An 18744-nucleotide genomic window follows, 5' to 3' on the forward strand; every position below is an offset into this window, starting at 1 on the left:
TTGGAACCGATAAGAATGGCCTTCGTTTTTTTGGCATTCAGCTTCAAATCATTGTTAGACGCCCATGCGTTAATGCTGTCAATATCTTCCTGTATCTTTTGGATAGCCTAAAGCATTACGGAGAGATAGAAAGACAAATAGATTTGGAGATCGTCTGCGTATAGGTGGTACTGTGCAATTATTATATGAATATTAAAAAACAAATTCAACCTTTAGAACCCTCCAAAACGGCTAAGAGAAGAACTACTCCAATTCTTACATTCGGACCGTTGGTAGCCAAGGGGGTAGATGCGTCACCTTAGATAGCAAGCTGCAGCGGCACTGTTTCGAATCTGGCCTAATATGATTGATTTTTATTTCGTGGCAATTCAACGGAACAAAACCTTGGTCCTTCCACTATGGTTAGAATTTGTTGTTAACTTGTAGATAACTAGCCAGGCAGGCGGTAAACCAAAATAATCCTTACAATCTTTTAAAGCGAAACTAAATTCAGTGCAGTTGAGGATTAAAAACTGATTGGGATCAAAAAATAGAAACCTCCAACCGTACACTTTTCAATTTGCCATTAAATACTATTGGTAGACCATCAACAAGTTTCGATAAATGTTTAAACGAAAAAAATCGAGGCCTCCCCTGTAATAGGCTGATCAGCCAAGGGAATTCTTTAGAAAATTGAAACAGACCGGGAAGATGGACACTGATTTAATGACTGATAGTTTTGACAATACGAAAAAGTGTTTAGTTCCGTTTGAAGCTGAGGGTAACTGCGGTGCCGGATCGAATCTAGCCTGAGGGGTCAACTTCTATTTTTGTAGCGGTCCAACAAAATGAAAACTTGACCCCCAACCATGGTTAGAATATGCTCTAGATAACCTCTTACCCCCTCCCCTATATCAGAAATGAACCAGGAAAGGGGGGCTCATAAAAAAAAGCACCAACAAGAGCAATTTTAATCATAGCAAATATGATTTTCAGGAATAAATAAAAAGCTGAGGATAAATTGGTTTTTATGATTTCTTCTAATGTTACACTCCGATAAGGCCACAAGAAAAAGGAGTTGTTAAATTGTTAAATCTCCTGTAATAACATATAGTTTGACTTAACTAAATCTCTGTTAAGGAACCTTACAGCAAAAAATTTCATTGAAATAGGGAATACCACGACCGTAGCCTCGTCTTGAATGTTTCAAATTTCTCAAAATTATCAACAAAAAATTTAGTAACAGCAATTTTTCTTTTTTCTTCTTAATTTTTATTGTTTGTATCGATTTTTTCTCTCTACATGCTTCAAGTTTCCTAAATTTATTTGAAATCCTAAAACTAGTAATTGTAATACATTTACAAATGGCTTAAAATTGCAAATATAAATTAAATGAGTATTATTTTGAAATACATTGGATATCGCTTATAACGACGAATAGTGTCGAATACTTACGGATCCTGAATTCCTATCCCATATTTACATGATGTGTGATTGATTGATTACAACGAGGATTCGCTATAATCACCGAATATGCCTGGTCCCTTGGAGGTCGTTAGAAACGATATGCAGTGTACGTAGTTTTATTCATTTGTTTACATATATGCTTACAGAAACTTATAAAACTTCGTTATTTAAATGATGTAATCAGCGTCTTTATACTGTTCCAAGTTAGTGTAAAACATCTTTTTATTATTATGTTACAGAATTCAAAATTTAAATTTAAATTGGATGTGTATTTTAAATTTCATATATGAAGCATTCTGGTCACGTTTAGGCTCATTTTATTGATGCTCAATAATTATAAATTTAAACTACTAATTAAAAAAAAAAAAAATGCAATACCGTAGTATACTGCCAGTAGGTGACATTTAATGTGAGTGTCTAGCAAGCCAAGCAGGTAGTAGGGCTCACTAAGCCTCTAGGAAGCGGTTCAGGTTAGGTTAAGCGGTGATACGCTTGCTAGTGATAGCGGAAAGAAAATAGACCAGAGGCGGGAAACCCAGGAGGCTGCATTTAAATTAGGCAATAATAAAGGAAACCTAATTATTTTTTTCATATTTCAATGTTACAGTTTATATATACATTTATTTACATAGGAAAGGTTTGCTGAAAAGTGGAAAAAAAAAATTGGAAAGGTTTCGTGCAGTTTGGATGGCCCTAAGCCACTCTTAGGCTTATTATAGATCAGTGTAATTGTGTTAAAGTTATATGTAAAATATTACATTTTTTGTGGTTTTCGAAAAAATCAAAGACTAAAAAATATTCCTGTTCGTATTAAATTAGTTCAAATGAAAGTTGTCAGAAAAAAAGCAAAAGTTGCTTGCTGTAAAATAGGCTATATTTTTGTTAAGGAAATGAACTGAGATAGGCCCAACAAATTGCTTTAAGAAAAGGCAAGTCAGATTAGTTTTTTATGTCCTCAGAAAAGTATCAAACGATTTTTGATAGAAATCCGAAAATATTTTAAGCCTATTTTTGACGTCATTTGATCCAAATAGTGTAACTATATATTAAAATCTCATACCAAAGACTACGCACTCGATAATATCCCAGTTAAATTGATTAAAGCCTCATTAGCTTCTATTCTCCCTATACTCTATCACATCGATAACTTCTCTATACAAAGTTCCACTTAACCTTCTACCACACAAATCCGTGAAAACCTCAAATCCAGAAACCCCAAACGATTTCCGCCCAGTTTCCCTAATATCAAACAAATCCAAACCTCAAGAGAGTATTGTCCAAACCCGACCATCTCAGTTTCTCGAGCAATATAACTTTTTCAACCACCTTTAGTCTTGTTACCTAGGCTACTCGACTCAGTCCGCTCTTGATTAAAACCCCTCAAAATCTTTACAAAGTCATAGACCAGCAGAAACCTCCCAACCTTATCCTAGACAATATTCCTACCTCATTCCACACGTTAGTAAAAAACCTTGGAGTCACTTTTGATCAAACTCTGTCCTGAAAACCTAAGATTTTCTAAATCGACCGTCGAACCAGGGGAACCCTCAAGCAATTCAATAGAATCCGTTTTCTCCTTCCACTTAGTCAACTCTTAGTTTCCTCTCTTGTTTCCCCCACTTTGACTGTGAATACTCCAATTAATAATTGGCTAGTTGAAGTGGCCCTATCCGTCCTTTTGATGCTATTACTTCCTAGCTTCCTTTCTATTCCAAGTAATTGATACTCAACCCCCGTCCTATATCCTACTAAATCTGAATTTCAAATTCTCAGTTCAATCCCGTACTACCAGTTCCCCTTTAATCTATCATCTACTTTCCACCTCACCGAACTGTCAAACGCAAGAGTTCGTTGAGGTAGAGGGTCCTTTTTTACCCGAGATGCCTTTCACTGGAACTCAATTCCCTCAACCATACGTAACGTATCAAACCCTTCCCTTATTTAAAACCCTTCTGTTTAACTACCTTTTGCTTCTCCAAACTGAACCAATATTATAATAGCATAAATAATATAAACATTGAACATTAGCATTTATTATTTATAAATATTGTAACAACCTTTTTATTTTGTTTTTTATTTATTTTTTTCTGCTGTGTCAAACATTATTGATATGCATTTATAAGTTGTAATTAAGGGCGACTACTCTATTTTGGACCAATATATTGTGTAACCTTATAATTCTTCTAAAGGGACCTAGTCCCAGAATAATCTATTTTTCATTTCATATATCAGAGCTAACTTTCAAATATATTTTTTTAACTAAAATAACTGACCAGTTAAGATTTTTTATTCCAATTTCTATGAAATTTGAGGATTCTCGAGGATGCTAAGAATCTTTCATAACAATTGTTTTTTGTCTATTTTACTAGAAGCGAATTAAACATTTTACTACAGATTCAATTAAGATTTAACTCATTTAATGCAGTTGACAATATTTTTTTCTTATCCCACTCAACAAAAACAAACCGAATGGAATATTATTATACCAGTATGCTATAATAAGAATACAGTATCGAAAAATATCAACTGATTAAGCAAGCAAAGTGAGATAAAATATTTATTTGAGGTGAATTAAAGTTGATATTCGTTTTTCACACCCCTAAAAACCCTTAAATGCGAATTTTCACAGCAATCGAAAAACTATTTTATTTTTTGGCTCAAAATTTTCGCCTTCGATTCTTTATCGAAAATTGCAATTATTTCTACACGATTCCACAAATATAATTGAAACTTATTTGTGGTTTAAGGCTCCATAAACTACACAAAATGGTACAAACTGGACCAACGCAAACGGAGATCAAAATAAAACGGTTGATGAGTTTTTCTTTATACTAAACTACTTTTTGTATCTCTAATAAAATGCAATGTAAGGTATATTGGTAAGATTTCTGCTTTGGAAAGATAATATATATATATATTGCTGCATAATAGCCATTATAGAAACGTTCAGAGCAAAGGTAAGAATCTATAATGTTAAAAATTTCTATAATTACAAAAAATATTTTTAACCTCAGCCCCTTGGACTTCCTTAAAGTTAGTTCTAACTTTACTATGGTATTTTTTTGTTTACTAAAACCACGTCAGTGGCCGACAAAAACCTGAATTCAAAATGCCGGTTATCGGTACATTAACATAGCTCCTCAGTTCAAGAGAAAAATAAAATAAAATAAATTATATGGTTTGGTTTGCACGTGACAACACGTTGGTGTCACCGAACATAATCCCACGTCCGTCGTAGCGACCCCTTTTAAGCTGATGAAATTCTTTTTCTAAAAAAAAAAAAAAAATTACATCACAGATGGAACACATTAGGAATATTACTGAAAATGTCAGACAACTAGGTAAGGAGATAAGAATTTTAAAATACACTGGCTTCTTAAAATAATTCTTACCCTAAATGTTTATTTCAGTAAGCCAATGAGGATATTACATCTCTGCTAATGATTGTAATTCAACTAATCAATATAGGTACACTGATTTTAACAAATATATATAATATTTGTAAAGAGGTATCTCAACTTCTATTCTTATTTAATTTTTTTCAAAGAATAAGATTCTGTGTTTTTGTACTGCGTGAGTTTAGGCAGGTTTATACACACTCATGGACAAATTAATATAAACTAATTATTAATTAAATGTAATGATATTAATAAATGTTAAACATTTACAAGTTGGCTTAAAATTAAGTCAATAAATTACTACATTCCAAGTAAAATATGTCCAAATTCTCTTTCATAACAGTTGACAGAGGGTGTTTCCATCCTTAAATGTATGGCAGCTTAGTAGTACCTACTCATCATTCGAGGCTTAGATCTCATAATATCTTGTTGACATTATTCTAGTCCAGGAATTATGCTTTTAAATCAAACTACTAGGAAAGTGCATTGTGTATCCTCACAGATTTTTATCAAAATTTTATGTGATCCTACATCGAAAAAAATTGACACATAACCTTCCGTTTCATCCAATGATTTTTAAAAAATACTAAAACGTATCAAAGAGCTTCGAAATCGGATTACCTGAAGACCAGATACAAAGCTTGAATTTGGACCGTAACATTTTTTTTCAATGATATTATTAGTCACTACTACTTTTGGTGTAAAAAAAAAAAACTGGTAAGGCTAGTTTACTTTGTAATTCAAATATTTCGTAAATTTATTTGATCAAAAACAAAATATTTTTAACTTTAATCTACTTGGGAAAATAAATGTTTCGGCGGAAGAACGATTTGGACATTTTCAAATCTTGAGATATAAAATAAAGCAGTCTTAGAATGTTTTATTTATATATTTTTTCTCAGCGCCCATAGTTCATTGGACGAAACCGTTGGATATGTGCCGACTTTTTTTGGCGCGGCATCGCAAAAAGAAAATTGAGCAAAATCGGTGAGAACACATCATGCACTCCCCACAGGTTAGTGCAAATCCCAGACATGCTATAAAGAGTTCAAGTCTAACAGTTAAAATCGCTATTCCATTAATATTGGCTAAGTTCAAGTATTGGGTCACACTATACCTTTTACTATCACAGATCTAAATAAAATTATCACACAAAAAAAGCAAAACAAAGCGCTGCGAGATGAAAGAAATAAAGCGTTCTGAATTTATTGAGCTAGAAATCAGCATAAACTGGTAGGGACAAAATCAAAATTTACAAGGTCAGACCTAAAACAATTTTAATTCTAACTAGCAATTTTTGTATTACCTCATAAGCGACAGAAATTTTTAAATGGGAATGCAGTAATAATAGAGATGGTTCAGGAAAAACCTCGCCAGGCAAATATTTGTGGTGATTTGAACATCCCAAACATTTTTAGTCAAGTAAAATTGTTTTGCTACTTAGAATCCCATGGTACTCAAAAGTTCCAGGAGTTTGTAGGCCCTTTGGTCAGCGAGAACCTTGAGATAAGGGTTCAGCACGACATATTTTATGAGACATTATTATTAGAATTTCATGGTCACCTTAATTCAAGTGCCTCATAATGCACTTTTAAACAAACTAATTGTCAAATATTTTCCGGGGGACCCCCCTTTGACTCAAGTCAGGAGTAGGAGGGGCCGCGGATGATTCAAATTTTGGTTTCAATAGGGGAAGGTCCCAAGGAATGAGAGGAATTAGTAATAATCCCCCTAATAATAGTAATAGTTGTGTGCAATTCGTCTAGGCACCAACTTATTAAATTAAAATGAGTAAATAGAAAGTAATCCGCGCCGGTACTCCAATCGTAGATCTAGGTAGTAGACCTTATACCTAGATGAGCAGTACATAAGACTAAAATAGGAAAACATTATTAACATACTTAACCTATTCAGTGAACAAAAACGACTAATATAATTTATATTTTGCGCTATTATTTACTCTCCCCAACTCTCATTCCCAGGCATACCCATTTTTAACTGGAAGTCATCTTCTATCTTATGCATTTCGACATACCTTAGTACAGGGCTTGTCACTGACTACCCAAATTACAACCCTGGTTGAAAAAACACAATTTCACACATATGTATACATACATTATTATATATTTTAACTTTCATATAGGTTGTCCCAGTGTTTGTAATTGTTTGCGTTTTTGTTTAGTTTTGTTTTGATCCACGCCTCGCTACGGGTGAAGATGTATACTACGACACTCTGAATAGGTATACAGTTTATTAGTTATGGGCGTAATAAACACTAAATATGTTAACATAAACAATAAATAACGTGATACAGAGAGTTAAAGCCCTTGAAAATGGAAATAAAATTATGAGCACTTGTAGCTAATTTGACTTCTAATTGCTAGAAAATTAAATAGTAGAAGTACATGTAGTTTTGGAGGAAATTTAATGCTCAACTTCCTATTTTATGAATTTCTTGTAAAATGAATGGCACAAGACATGGAAGAGAAAGTTTTATGAAACAAGTGATTTGTTTTCATGCTAGCCGGCTCATCGCAAGGAATTGGATATGAACTTGATTATACCATTTTGAAGGGAATTTAATTTTAGATAATTTTCTGAACAACGCATCGTTATTGAGATATGTACCAATACAAAAAAAATGAAACCTTTGACCATTTTTCGGCAACTGAAATCGACGAAAATTCATAGGTCAGGAGAACTTTCCGTACACATTCCTGAAAGTTTTGGCACTGTGAAGTGAATAATAAACTAGAAAAGTAATAAACCAATAATAATTTAAATTCCTGATAAAAACTTTTTTTTAAATTAGATCATAAAAATAAAAAAACACAACTGTTTATTTGAATTTCTGAAAAATTGATTAATTTAGATATTCTTGTTATGGTCTTTTAATTTTGTCCAAAAGTGTGTACATAAGTATTTATATATGCATAATATAGTAATTACATTTAAAAAAAAAATAAATATCCTAAATAAATAACTTAAGGAGCTGATTAATAAAATTAATTATTGTTGGTTACTACCAAGGATTTGTATTATCCCCAATAGGGCACAACCAATAAATCAATTTTCTTAACAAGTGAAACCAAAAAGAATACTCATTTAGAAAATAATAAAACAAAATATTTTCTACTCCTAAAGAATTAAGGAGTGGAGTCTCTCAGTTGTTTAGGTGAACTAATATTTATTTTTGGTAAAACTATTACTAAATAGGCACAATTCCTTTCTGAGTAGTCATTTACCATTCCTTACAATTCATTTAAGAACTAATTCCTTGGCAAAAAAAAAAAAACTTTAAAAGCTGAACTCAACTAAAAAAAATAAATTCACCAAAAATTTAAAAATTACCATATGAACTAATATTGAATAAAGCAAGCGAGTTGCTATATATAAAGTAAAGGAACTATAATTTCCATCGTTTTATATTAAGCATGGAATTTTATAAGAATTTATTTGTGAGTAGACATTAAATATTTCTATTCTGAACATAATTTCTGTAGTAGATACAACTAAAAGTTTATAAATTACATTATAACTTAACACTAATTTAAGTGTAATTTACATCAAGAATATAATCAAAATTCGAAGCTTATTATGCAACAGAAACTGTTCTGTAATATTTTGAATTTGAAACCCAAAGCTTAAAAAAAAAATCAGCATAATGTAATGGAAAAAATAAATGATTAGGAGCTCCACAGGGCAAAAAAATCAATTGAAAGAAAATAATTTTCTGAGAGTTATATTTATAATAGACACTACAGAAAAACGTAATTTCTAAACTGTATATAAAAATCAACAAAATCATATTACTAACAAAAATGTACAATAAATAATACAAATTAGGGTAAAAGGATAACATACATAAATTTGATAGGAAGAGTGTAATCACAATCACATTTTTGAATTGTTATTAAATCATTAACAACTGACTTTTATAATTAACAGTTGTTTTGAAATCCATAACAGAATAAATAGAACCTGACATTACTAGACCTAAATACAGACAATTAAAATTATTTTCTAAACACATGCATATAAAATCAATTATGTTTCAGATACAAATAATACTGATATTTAAAATGGAACTGATAAAAATAAATCATGCAATAATCAACTAAACAAACAATAATGAATTTTTACTGATTATGTGAGGTGCTAATTAAGACTAAATTGCAGGTTCCCTTCAGAGGAACCTAAACTGAACAATTTCAGAAAATTAATCAAATGTTGGCACACATAAACAGTAAAAATTAATTTCAGATTGCACCCCACCATCATCTCGATTTCATCAACAGAGAACTAAATTTCCCTTACAACAAACAAATAATACTACAATTAAAACTTAAGTTAAAAAATTATTGAAATTAATAAACATTTCAAATAAGTATATTTTCTTAAGATTTCATGTACCACTGAAGAAACAAAAAGCAATAGCAAATAAGTTAATGAAACTTTAAAAAAAGACACTTAATTGAAACTAAAACATGCTTCTTGAGGAACAACTGTAACACAAATATTGTATTACATAATCCCATAGGTATCATGGCATAATTATTTTTAATTTATTTATATCTTCATAATATCAACTAAATAATTTTAGATAACAATTAAATAATGATCCCCACTCAATAAAATTAAAAATGTCAAAACACATACACAGGCAAACACACAAATATATATATATAGAGACACACTCATTTAAAGACCTATACACCATATACGTATATACTAACTTCCAATGTCATTGGATAATACAAGGTTATTCAAAAATATTAAATAATAGATCATAATTATTGATACTATCAATATGATGGTTGAAGGAGGAAGGAAGTCATAATTAATCACATCTCAGACATATATAAATGTAAATAGTAAAGTTAAAAAATAAACAAGAACGGGGAAACTTATTAAATGCAAATAGGGGATACATATAAAATGAACATAAATATTGAGGAAGAAAAAGTTGTAGACAAAAATATTATGCTCTCTCTTTGTTTACGTCTATCCTTTTCATACAGGTAAGACCCTACTTTTAAACCCTGGATTTTGTAGTATTGGATTTTTTCCTAATGTTTCTGAAATTCCAGTATTTAACCCTTGCTGTTTATTCTTAAACCCCAACATAAGCCCTTCTATTTTAGTACGTTATATGGACTTAAATGTGGTCCAGCCCTCGTCTTCTTTGTTTAAATGTATTCCTTACCTGTTTCCTTTTAATCCTTATTACAATCACACAATTGTATTCTCTAAATTTTATCATATGTATTTTTTAACTAGTTTTGTACTATACTAATTCCTATCACATTTACATACATTTTTCTATTGCAGATAGGGTTTATAATTATATTCGTAGCCTTCTTAGAGATCTGCAACGGTGATTGGTAAGTTAACTAATAATGAATATTGCCGAGCAATGATTTGTTTCATTATGACTGCCTTCTTACCATCTGACCATCAGATCCTTGATTAAAACTTACAATCAACTACCTCATGCACAAAATAATTTTCAGCATGATAAATAAGAAAAAATAAGAATGAAAAATTATACATAATGTAACAAAAAAATGCTATTAGACTTTAAATAGAAAAAACATATTAACCAAAAGTAACATAGATAAGAAGGAAAAATAAGTATAAAGATCATCCAACCCATAAAATAATAAAGCCTACGATTAAAACAAATTAAGTTAAATGCAAAATTAAATAAATACTGAAAAAAAATTTAAGTTTTAAGATTAATTATAAACAACTTTATTTTGGTTGTTAATTTTTGTATTTGTTAATTTTTTTTAGTTGTTAATTTAAATTAAATAAAAATCTTAGTTTATATAATTTTAACGGTGATGTTTTAAAAAAAAAATCTTGTGTGTAATATTGAAATAAATATTGTAGACGTTAAGCACCAAGAAAAAATGATCTATACTTAAGAAAACATAAAATTTTAATAATGGCACTGAGGTGTAAAAGAAAAAGCTTTGAAAATGGCCAATGGAAAGGGTTAATTTAAATTTATTTTCCTCAATCATTTTGATTGATATTTAAAAGTTTAAAGATTAATTTACTAATATTGGGGTAAAACATATAACCCTAAATTAATTCCCATGAATATTTTGACAGGAAAAATTAGCAGATCATGTTTCTGAAACTAACAATTTTGAACTAAAACATAAATAATTAATTATACTTAACGATGATTCGTTGTCTATTATGAAAAAAAATAGGATCTTAAAAAAATTTGCTATAGTAAATTCAAAATACTAATAAAAATTGCAATATGTGTTAATGTAAAATAAATTTATTATACAGCAAAAAGTAAAGCTAATATATAGAAAAAAAATTATTAAACAATGGATCATTCTCAATAAATCATACAACAAATTATTCTAGAAAATAAATAATACGCTTGTTTTCAAATATACTTCCATAGATGGAAACACTTAAACAGTCAATCAATTTATTAAGATACAATATCCTTTCAATATTGATAAGTAATGTTGAACTTAACTTCCTTAGAATGATTTTTATTTGTAAAAAATCACATTACATCACAAATTAACGTTTTGGGGTTATCTTTCATTATCACATAATTGCATTATTCTGCAATTATCATACATCCATTAGTAATATTAGTCAAAAATTAATTTATTACAATACTTTCATAATTAATCTAAACTCTTGATCAAAAAACAATATATTTTTTACCTTAATTATATTTTCTATAATCTTTGAACTTTTTTAATTTAAAATTTTTGAAGTAATCATAGTTAAATAAAGATTGAAAAAGACCATGAAACAGCAATCAAAAATTGTTAATCAGCAAATCAAGGATAGTTAAATTAAGGATATTGATTTTATTCAATTAATATCATAAGTTTTGACTATTTTTCATTTATTGATCAACAATAAAAAAAAAAATATGATACAAAAATATTGGCATGAATTACTTATTATTTCATTTTTTTTATTGTTGATTATATTAAAAAATGTAAATGTAATTTAACAGGACATTAACTTTTCAAGTGGATTCATAATTTATAAAATGCTTAAAATTTCTTTAATAAAGGGTGTCCCAGCACAAATGTGTAGCCTTCCTAAGATCTACAATTTTTCTAATTTTGATTTGATTTTGGCTGGGTCATAACAGTGGCATGTGGTGTAACTTTTGAGGGTATAATTAATTTCTTATCTCAATCTAATTCCTCATCAGCACGCCTAACTCTATAATTTTTAATGGGATAGGATATTTTTTTTTATTTTACGGATTCCATTAGGAAGTAAAATTTTAATAAAAATTTATATAAGGCAATTTTTTTTTTTCATCCAAGGCATCCTGAAGGTTTACATCCCAAAAAACCTTGTTGTTTATTTATAAACTCACAATATTTATAATTCATAACCACTATTTATAACTTATTAATTCTTAATAGTTATAGTAATATATAACTGAAATATTTTTATACTATGGATATTCTAAAGTATGTACCACCTTAAACTTCTCACTTAACCATTAAATAAGCCTTTTTTACAAATGACAAATTAAAATAAATAGGAACAATTCAAGAACCTGTAAAGAGCATGAATCTACCAGTTGGTAAGCCAGAAACCTACCTAAGCCAGAAAGCCAGCCTCTGATGCTTACAAAAAATGGAACGATGGAATGGAGTGATCGATGGTGAGGCCCTTAAAATCTTCATTCCAAGCACTCCAGTAGCTCCACTCCATCGTTTTAAAGTTCCATTTGAAGTGACCGTTAGTGGCCAGCCTAAAAAGTAAGCTATATTAAAGAACATTCCAATTCCTAAGAAATATCCCCACAACATTAATTTAACAAAACTCTGTACTAAAACAAACAAATTTGATGGCTATCATAATATTTACAAAAATATAAAATAAAATTATTTTTTGACAATTAAAATGTATATGTGCAGATAGGTATGCCAAAACATATCAGATATTCAGTGAGATTCAAGGATGACTACTTAGAACAATTAGTTTGCTCAAAGATATCACGCAAATAATTAATGATCAAATTCAATAATTCTTGTAGTAAATTGTCAGTCAAACTCAATCACATTCGATAAAGGCAGAATTGACTATTTCCAACCAAACACTATAGAAACTAAATAAAACAGATCCCTTAAAAGTCTCTTTATATAAAACTTAGCATAATTTAATTTTATTATAATCAGGCACACAAAATGATTCAAAACTAAAGATGAACAAAAATTGATGTTAACAAATTAAAAAAAGATAGAGCAAAAATGATCCAAATACACTTAATCAGTATCTCCTCATTCAGACAGAAAAGGGAAAGAAAGTAGAAAAAGCGATAAAACATCAAAGCATCACTGTATCTAATCCAATTGCGACCAAATATTCAAATATAGACCCTATTGATACAATAAATTTATTAGGATTGAAAATACAGATGGTAATTGCAACCATAAATTAACTAAGAAGTACTAATATAAAAAGCGTCAAACAATTAAAAAGGAAATAATATGATAGCTTCTTATATTTAGGTTAACTATAATAGTTTGCTAAGTTAGTAATAAAGGAGCTTAATTTGACTGAATCAAATCAGTTTATACATAAAATCTGTTATAAAGTTTCTGATTTATTGGAATACAAAGAAAAACTTACTAATCAATAATGATATTGATATAATCTAAGGCTGAAAATAAAAATACATAATAGCAACTTAAAAATTTATAATCATAGCCCTATGAAATTCAATAAGAATTTTGGTAACAAACCAAATATAACACTATTACCTGAAATTAATTAAAGTTTTGATTGAAAACAATTTACAGAAATAATTCATATAATACAACTATTTCCTCAAATAAGTTAACGTTCTGATTAAAAACAATTTACAGACATAATTCATATAATACACCTAGTATCTACAAAAGAGTTAAAAAGTACAATATTAATCTATTAATTAATGAATAATTACAATGGATTAATATACTACAAAATTATTTAGTAAAATATTAATCCATGAGTGAAATCCATTTATTTTTGTTGGAGAGAATTAATAACCATGAATTATTAGTAACATAGCTAAATAATCTTGCCTTACAACAAGATTTAAACCTATCCACTGCTCTTAAAATAAAACATGATTACACTTCATATTCCACTATCTTATGCATAAGTAATACTAAAAGTAATGAAGACTATCCCATTTCTTGAACTGGATTAATGTTTATCTTGAAATTCATCAACTCTAACTTTTCATTGTTCCTTAGTTTTGTTTTTTTTCCCTCATAACATAACAAAAGTTAAATATTGAAGACCCGATCATACAAATTTGAAAATTTATTCATACGACTACGTCACATATAAACATTACAAATAGCACTGAAGTTAAGTACTCAGTTCCTCCAAAAAGATTGGTAGATCATAACCAAAATCATTTTATAAAACTGCTTATTCATTACTTTTTTTTTTCAATAAGATTTATTAATAACTAAAAGGCATTTTGAAAGGTAATATTTTAGAACAAACAACTGACTTAATTTCCTTTCAAAACATTCAAGAGATTTAAACAATTGTTGGGTGACCAGGGATCATAAAAGATAAACAAATTTCAAGTATTTAATTTAATTAAAAAGAGACTTATATAATTACTGTTAATTAAATTACAAACAGTTAAAAACAATAAATTATTTATATAATTTGAATTCATGTTCAGAAAAAGTTAATAACCAGTGATATTATTAAAATGAATTTAATTAATCAATTTACAAGCAACTGAAACAAAAAAATAACAGAGTAATTCATTTAATAAACAATCAGTAATAATGGAGTAAAACTTTATTATAAAAAAAAAAAAAAAACTATATGTAACATAACTGCAAACAAAGTAGATCGACATTAGAATTTGATATTACATTCCTTAGCACAAGATATTTTACCTGAACCAACAAGAGAAACATTTTGAAAAAATAATTAAACATGATATTTTTTTAAATTAGAATATACACAATTTGAAACACTTCCAAAAATAAGTATTACCACCACACATTCACAGAATAATACCTAACAAAAAAGCACTAATACAGATAAATAGTATCACCACTCTAAACTAATTAACAAGGGAGAGGCTTAGATCATATAATCAAAGTAATAGTCAGGCCATTAATAGTCAGCAAAAAGTAATATTAATTTAAAACACTTCTTAGAGTAAATAAATAAATGTGATGGTTAAGTGAAATCCAATATTTCTAACACAACTCGTGATAAAGAAAAGAAAAAAATATATATATACATACTGATACAAGTTTTACATGATTACATTTACAGTTATATACTTATATAAGTTTTACTAAGTGTAAAATAAATTAATTATTACTTATTTCTTCAAAATATTAATATAAATCATAAAAAAATTTTCCTTTAAATAAATACAGTTATAATCTATAGGCAAACGTATTCGGAATTTTTAGGGACTTAAAATAATACCTTTTACAACTAGTTAAATGGCAAACATTAATTTTATTTTAAAAATAAGAATTACAATTAACGGATATCTATATCTTGATGTATTCTAAAAAAAAAAAAGTTAAGAAATCAGTTTATAAAAAGTAATAAATCAATATTTACTAAATATGGATCTTAAAACTGATTAATACTGCAGCTAAAAAATATTCTTGACAAATAATAAACAGTTTCTGTTGCTTGCTAAAAATAAACACTGATTTACCGGTTTTCAAAAACTCAATGAAATTTGAAGATAATACTAAGTAAATGCTGTTTGTTGAAATAACTTACAATAAATAGTTGGAACTACTAACAGACTACATAATACATAAAAAAAGAAATACTTAAATCTGAATACAGGTTTTACAATTAAACTAAACACACAAAATAAAACTAAAATGGGTCGTAAAAATTTTATTGAAACTATAATTAAATTTAAAGAACAGATTGCCCAGTTTAACTTAATCATGAGTGAAATGGAAGATCAGTTAGATGCAGTATTAAAATATAGAAATTTACAGTACTATACCGTAAATATTCCAGCAAAAACTCATATGAAACTGAAGTGTCACCTATAAACTTAATCTTATGTAACTGCAGTACTGGTAATTATTTTTTAAGAAGGAAAATCAAGCTATTTTATAGTAAGCAATGAAATCATAACCTATACAAATAAACTGAATGGAAATACATGTAAACGTTTGAAACTAATGCTATCATTCAACATTACAATCAATGAAAATTTTATAATTAAAAACTTATCCAAACATTTACCACTAAACTCAACATTTCTATTTACAACACATAATATTTCATAGATTCAGACCAGTAATATAAATAGTTCGCAAGGAATTTCACTTATTTTTTTAAAAGTGACATTTCTGGACTACATCTGATAAACAAGACATCTGTTCATAGTACCCTTAATGAAAACAAAATACCTACAATGGGCCTCTTGTTTTCAATACAAGTGAGAAAGGTATGAAAAATACAATGAAATCCATGTAGGCATTCAATAAAGCTTTAAAACAACAGTACATTTCATACATGGTTCGCGTTTTTTCTTTAAATCTGGGTTACAGAAAAAGTTTTGCATAAGTGATTAAAAAGTAGTACTTGATATAAAACTGATCTAATGGGAAAGGTATTGACGAGAATCAATTTCTAATGAAAACTGCTTACTGAAAAACCACTTTCATCCATACTTTTATACATAAATGACACACAAGTTTATATAAGAAAATGTGTGTTTGCATTGGTATAAATATATACCTACATTCATGTGAGAGTATATAAATATAATTTTTATGTTTATGTCTGTGAATGAGAAAGAAAGTATGTACATGTATATAAATGTATGTATATGTATATGTGTGTATATATGTATGTATGTATCTATATTATATATATATAAAAACACACACACATATGTGTGGGTGTATTTTGATGTCCTTGTTTATGACCTAAACAATTGATGGTATGAGAAATGATGAATCTATAGGAAAATACAATTCAGAAGAGAAAGAAATTTAAACCTAAGAAAGTGAAGGAACTGATAAAAGAGGTGAGGTTATCTTCAGGCATTTAAACATTTTCATAAGATTAACAACCATTTTAGTGAATTAAGAAACTTTGTTGATAAAAATATTTTAAGTGATGGATAGAGAATTAAGGTTTGCATAGAAATTTCCCAAATGCAATATGGCGACTGAATACCTCTAAAGTACGGCTAGAAAAGACTAACAAGTTCCCAGAACGGAACTAGGAAGATAACTGGGGTAAAACATAACCACTACACTATAACAAGTAATTAAAAATAAAATTAAGAAAGTAAATTACCCAATAGTAGAAGCCGATGAGTAGCCCGGTAGACCTGCTTGTCCTTCTGAAGTTGTTGGTTGATCTTTTTATTTGTCTCCCGTCCCCTTTTAGTCTCTTCATGGTCTGCTCTGGAAGCTGCACTACCAAAACACCCCATCGTTTATCCAACTAATGATATTTTAAATTAATCTTCTTATGTTTTATTAATACTATATTTAAGTTTAAAACGTAGGCGTCATATTTATGGCGCCAATAGGCGCTTTTCACACCTTTTTTCTTTTACTATCTCCAATAATTTGAATTTGTTCAAAGGCTTACAGCTTTAATCTTCCAAGAATTGGGTTGTGTCCTTATACCCGTTTTCACTTTCTTAAGGTAAACACATTTGCTAGTAGACAGTCAGAGGAATTTTAACGTAACAAATTTAAGTTCTAAGTACTGTTCGGTCATAGAAAGCCTTCACTCACACACTCATACACTCTCTCACGCACACACACACTCACACACACGCACACACACACGCACACAAACGAAGCAAAGCACAACACTTTCTTCACGAAAACTCCTTCTTCAACCTGTCCACCCTGATTCGGGCTAAAAGCCGAGAGCTCCCCGGGTCTCGAACCCGTAACCCGCTCAGTGACCGGCTGGTTTGCGATCCTACTATAATCTTCCCCTCTACGGAACTAGACCAACGGGCATAGCAGGCGGGGACTAACCCAGGCCTCGACTGGCTAAAATCATTATAAGACCTGAGCCTGAACCAGTGTTGCCACAACAATTTTTTACTTTTTACATGCAATGAAATCATCACTAGTATTTTCTATATTATTATTAAATTTTCAAACAAAAACAAATAATTTCAATCATTGTTTACTTATGAATATTTTAAAGCAATAACATTAACTGAAAGTTGCATGTAATCAAACCAATGAGGGGGCGCTTTGGGCGTGGTCGGTAGTCAAGGACGTGTTTAAGACCACAGACGAATTTCAGAAATAAATAATAGATTTAAATAAACAGACTATAAATCGAAGAAAAAAATCAACAGAAAACAAACATTCCACAATGTTTTAATAAATGCCCGCAGTTAAAAATTCCTTCAATTTGAAATACATTAAAAAAAAAAAAAGTAATTATTAAACTTTGTATTCATACATAATAAAAGTTTTAATAATGTATGTAAAGCTAAAACTATTCTTTTCTGATGATCCTCGATACAGTAAATATGAAAAAATACATACTTTTTTTATAGTTCTATTAATATTATCACAAAAAAAAAAAAAAAGTTTAGTTTTAAATTTGCAATATTTTATTAAAATGCAGCTTAGCTGAAATTGGAACTGATATATTAAACCATAAATGACTTTAATCACAATAGAAGATCGAATTAAATAAGTAGACATTCACTAAATACTTAATATAACCAAAAAGAAAATTGTGCAATTTATCAGAAAAAGAATTTTCACAAAGTTAATTAAATTCTAATGATCTGACTTTAGAATATCAAGTTTCACTCTTTTTATAAAAGATTCTATCAAATGCAGTGGCGTAAATAGCAGGTGGGAAAGTTGTAAATATCACGGGC

The 18744-nt window shown here is 28.9% G+C and overlaps 1 protein-coding gene across 2 annotated transcripts in view; it reads right to left on the reverse strand.

The window, feature by feature from the left end:
* Galphas (G protein alpha s subunit) overlaps positions 1-17895 on the reverse strand; it is a 208604-nt gene extending 190709 nt beyond the window's left edge. The window contains exons 1-2 of one of the 2 annotated variants that reach the window (XM_067046126.1): positions 17426-17895; positions 17175-17324 (exon numbers count right to left, since the gene is read on the reverse strand). In XM_067046126.1, coding sequence (XP_066902227.1) covers positions 17175-17313 — 139 coding nt within the window. In that variant the 5' untranslated portion in view covers positions 17314-17324; positions 17426-17895. Of the gene's footprint in view, positions 1-17174 lie in introns of both variants that reach the window. The other variant, XM_014422658.3, reaches the window with a different exon arrangement.
* Positions 17896-18744: the final 849 nt, after the last annotated feature.

The sequence above is a fragment of the Halyomorpha halys genome, unplaced genomic scaffold (genome assembly GCF_000696795.3).
Source record: "Halyomorpha halys isolate HHAL.00 unplaced genomic scaffold, Hhal_1.1 Scaffold384.1, whole genome shotgun sequence".
Taxonomy (NCBI): Eukaryota; Metazoa; Arthropoda; class Insecta; order Hemiptera; family Pentatomidae; genus Halyomorpha; species Halyomorpha halys.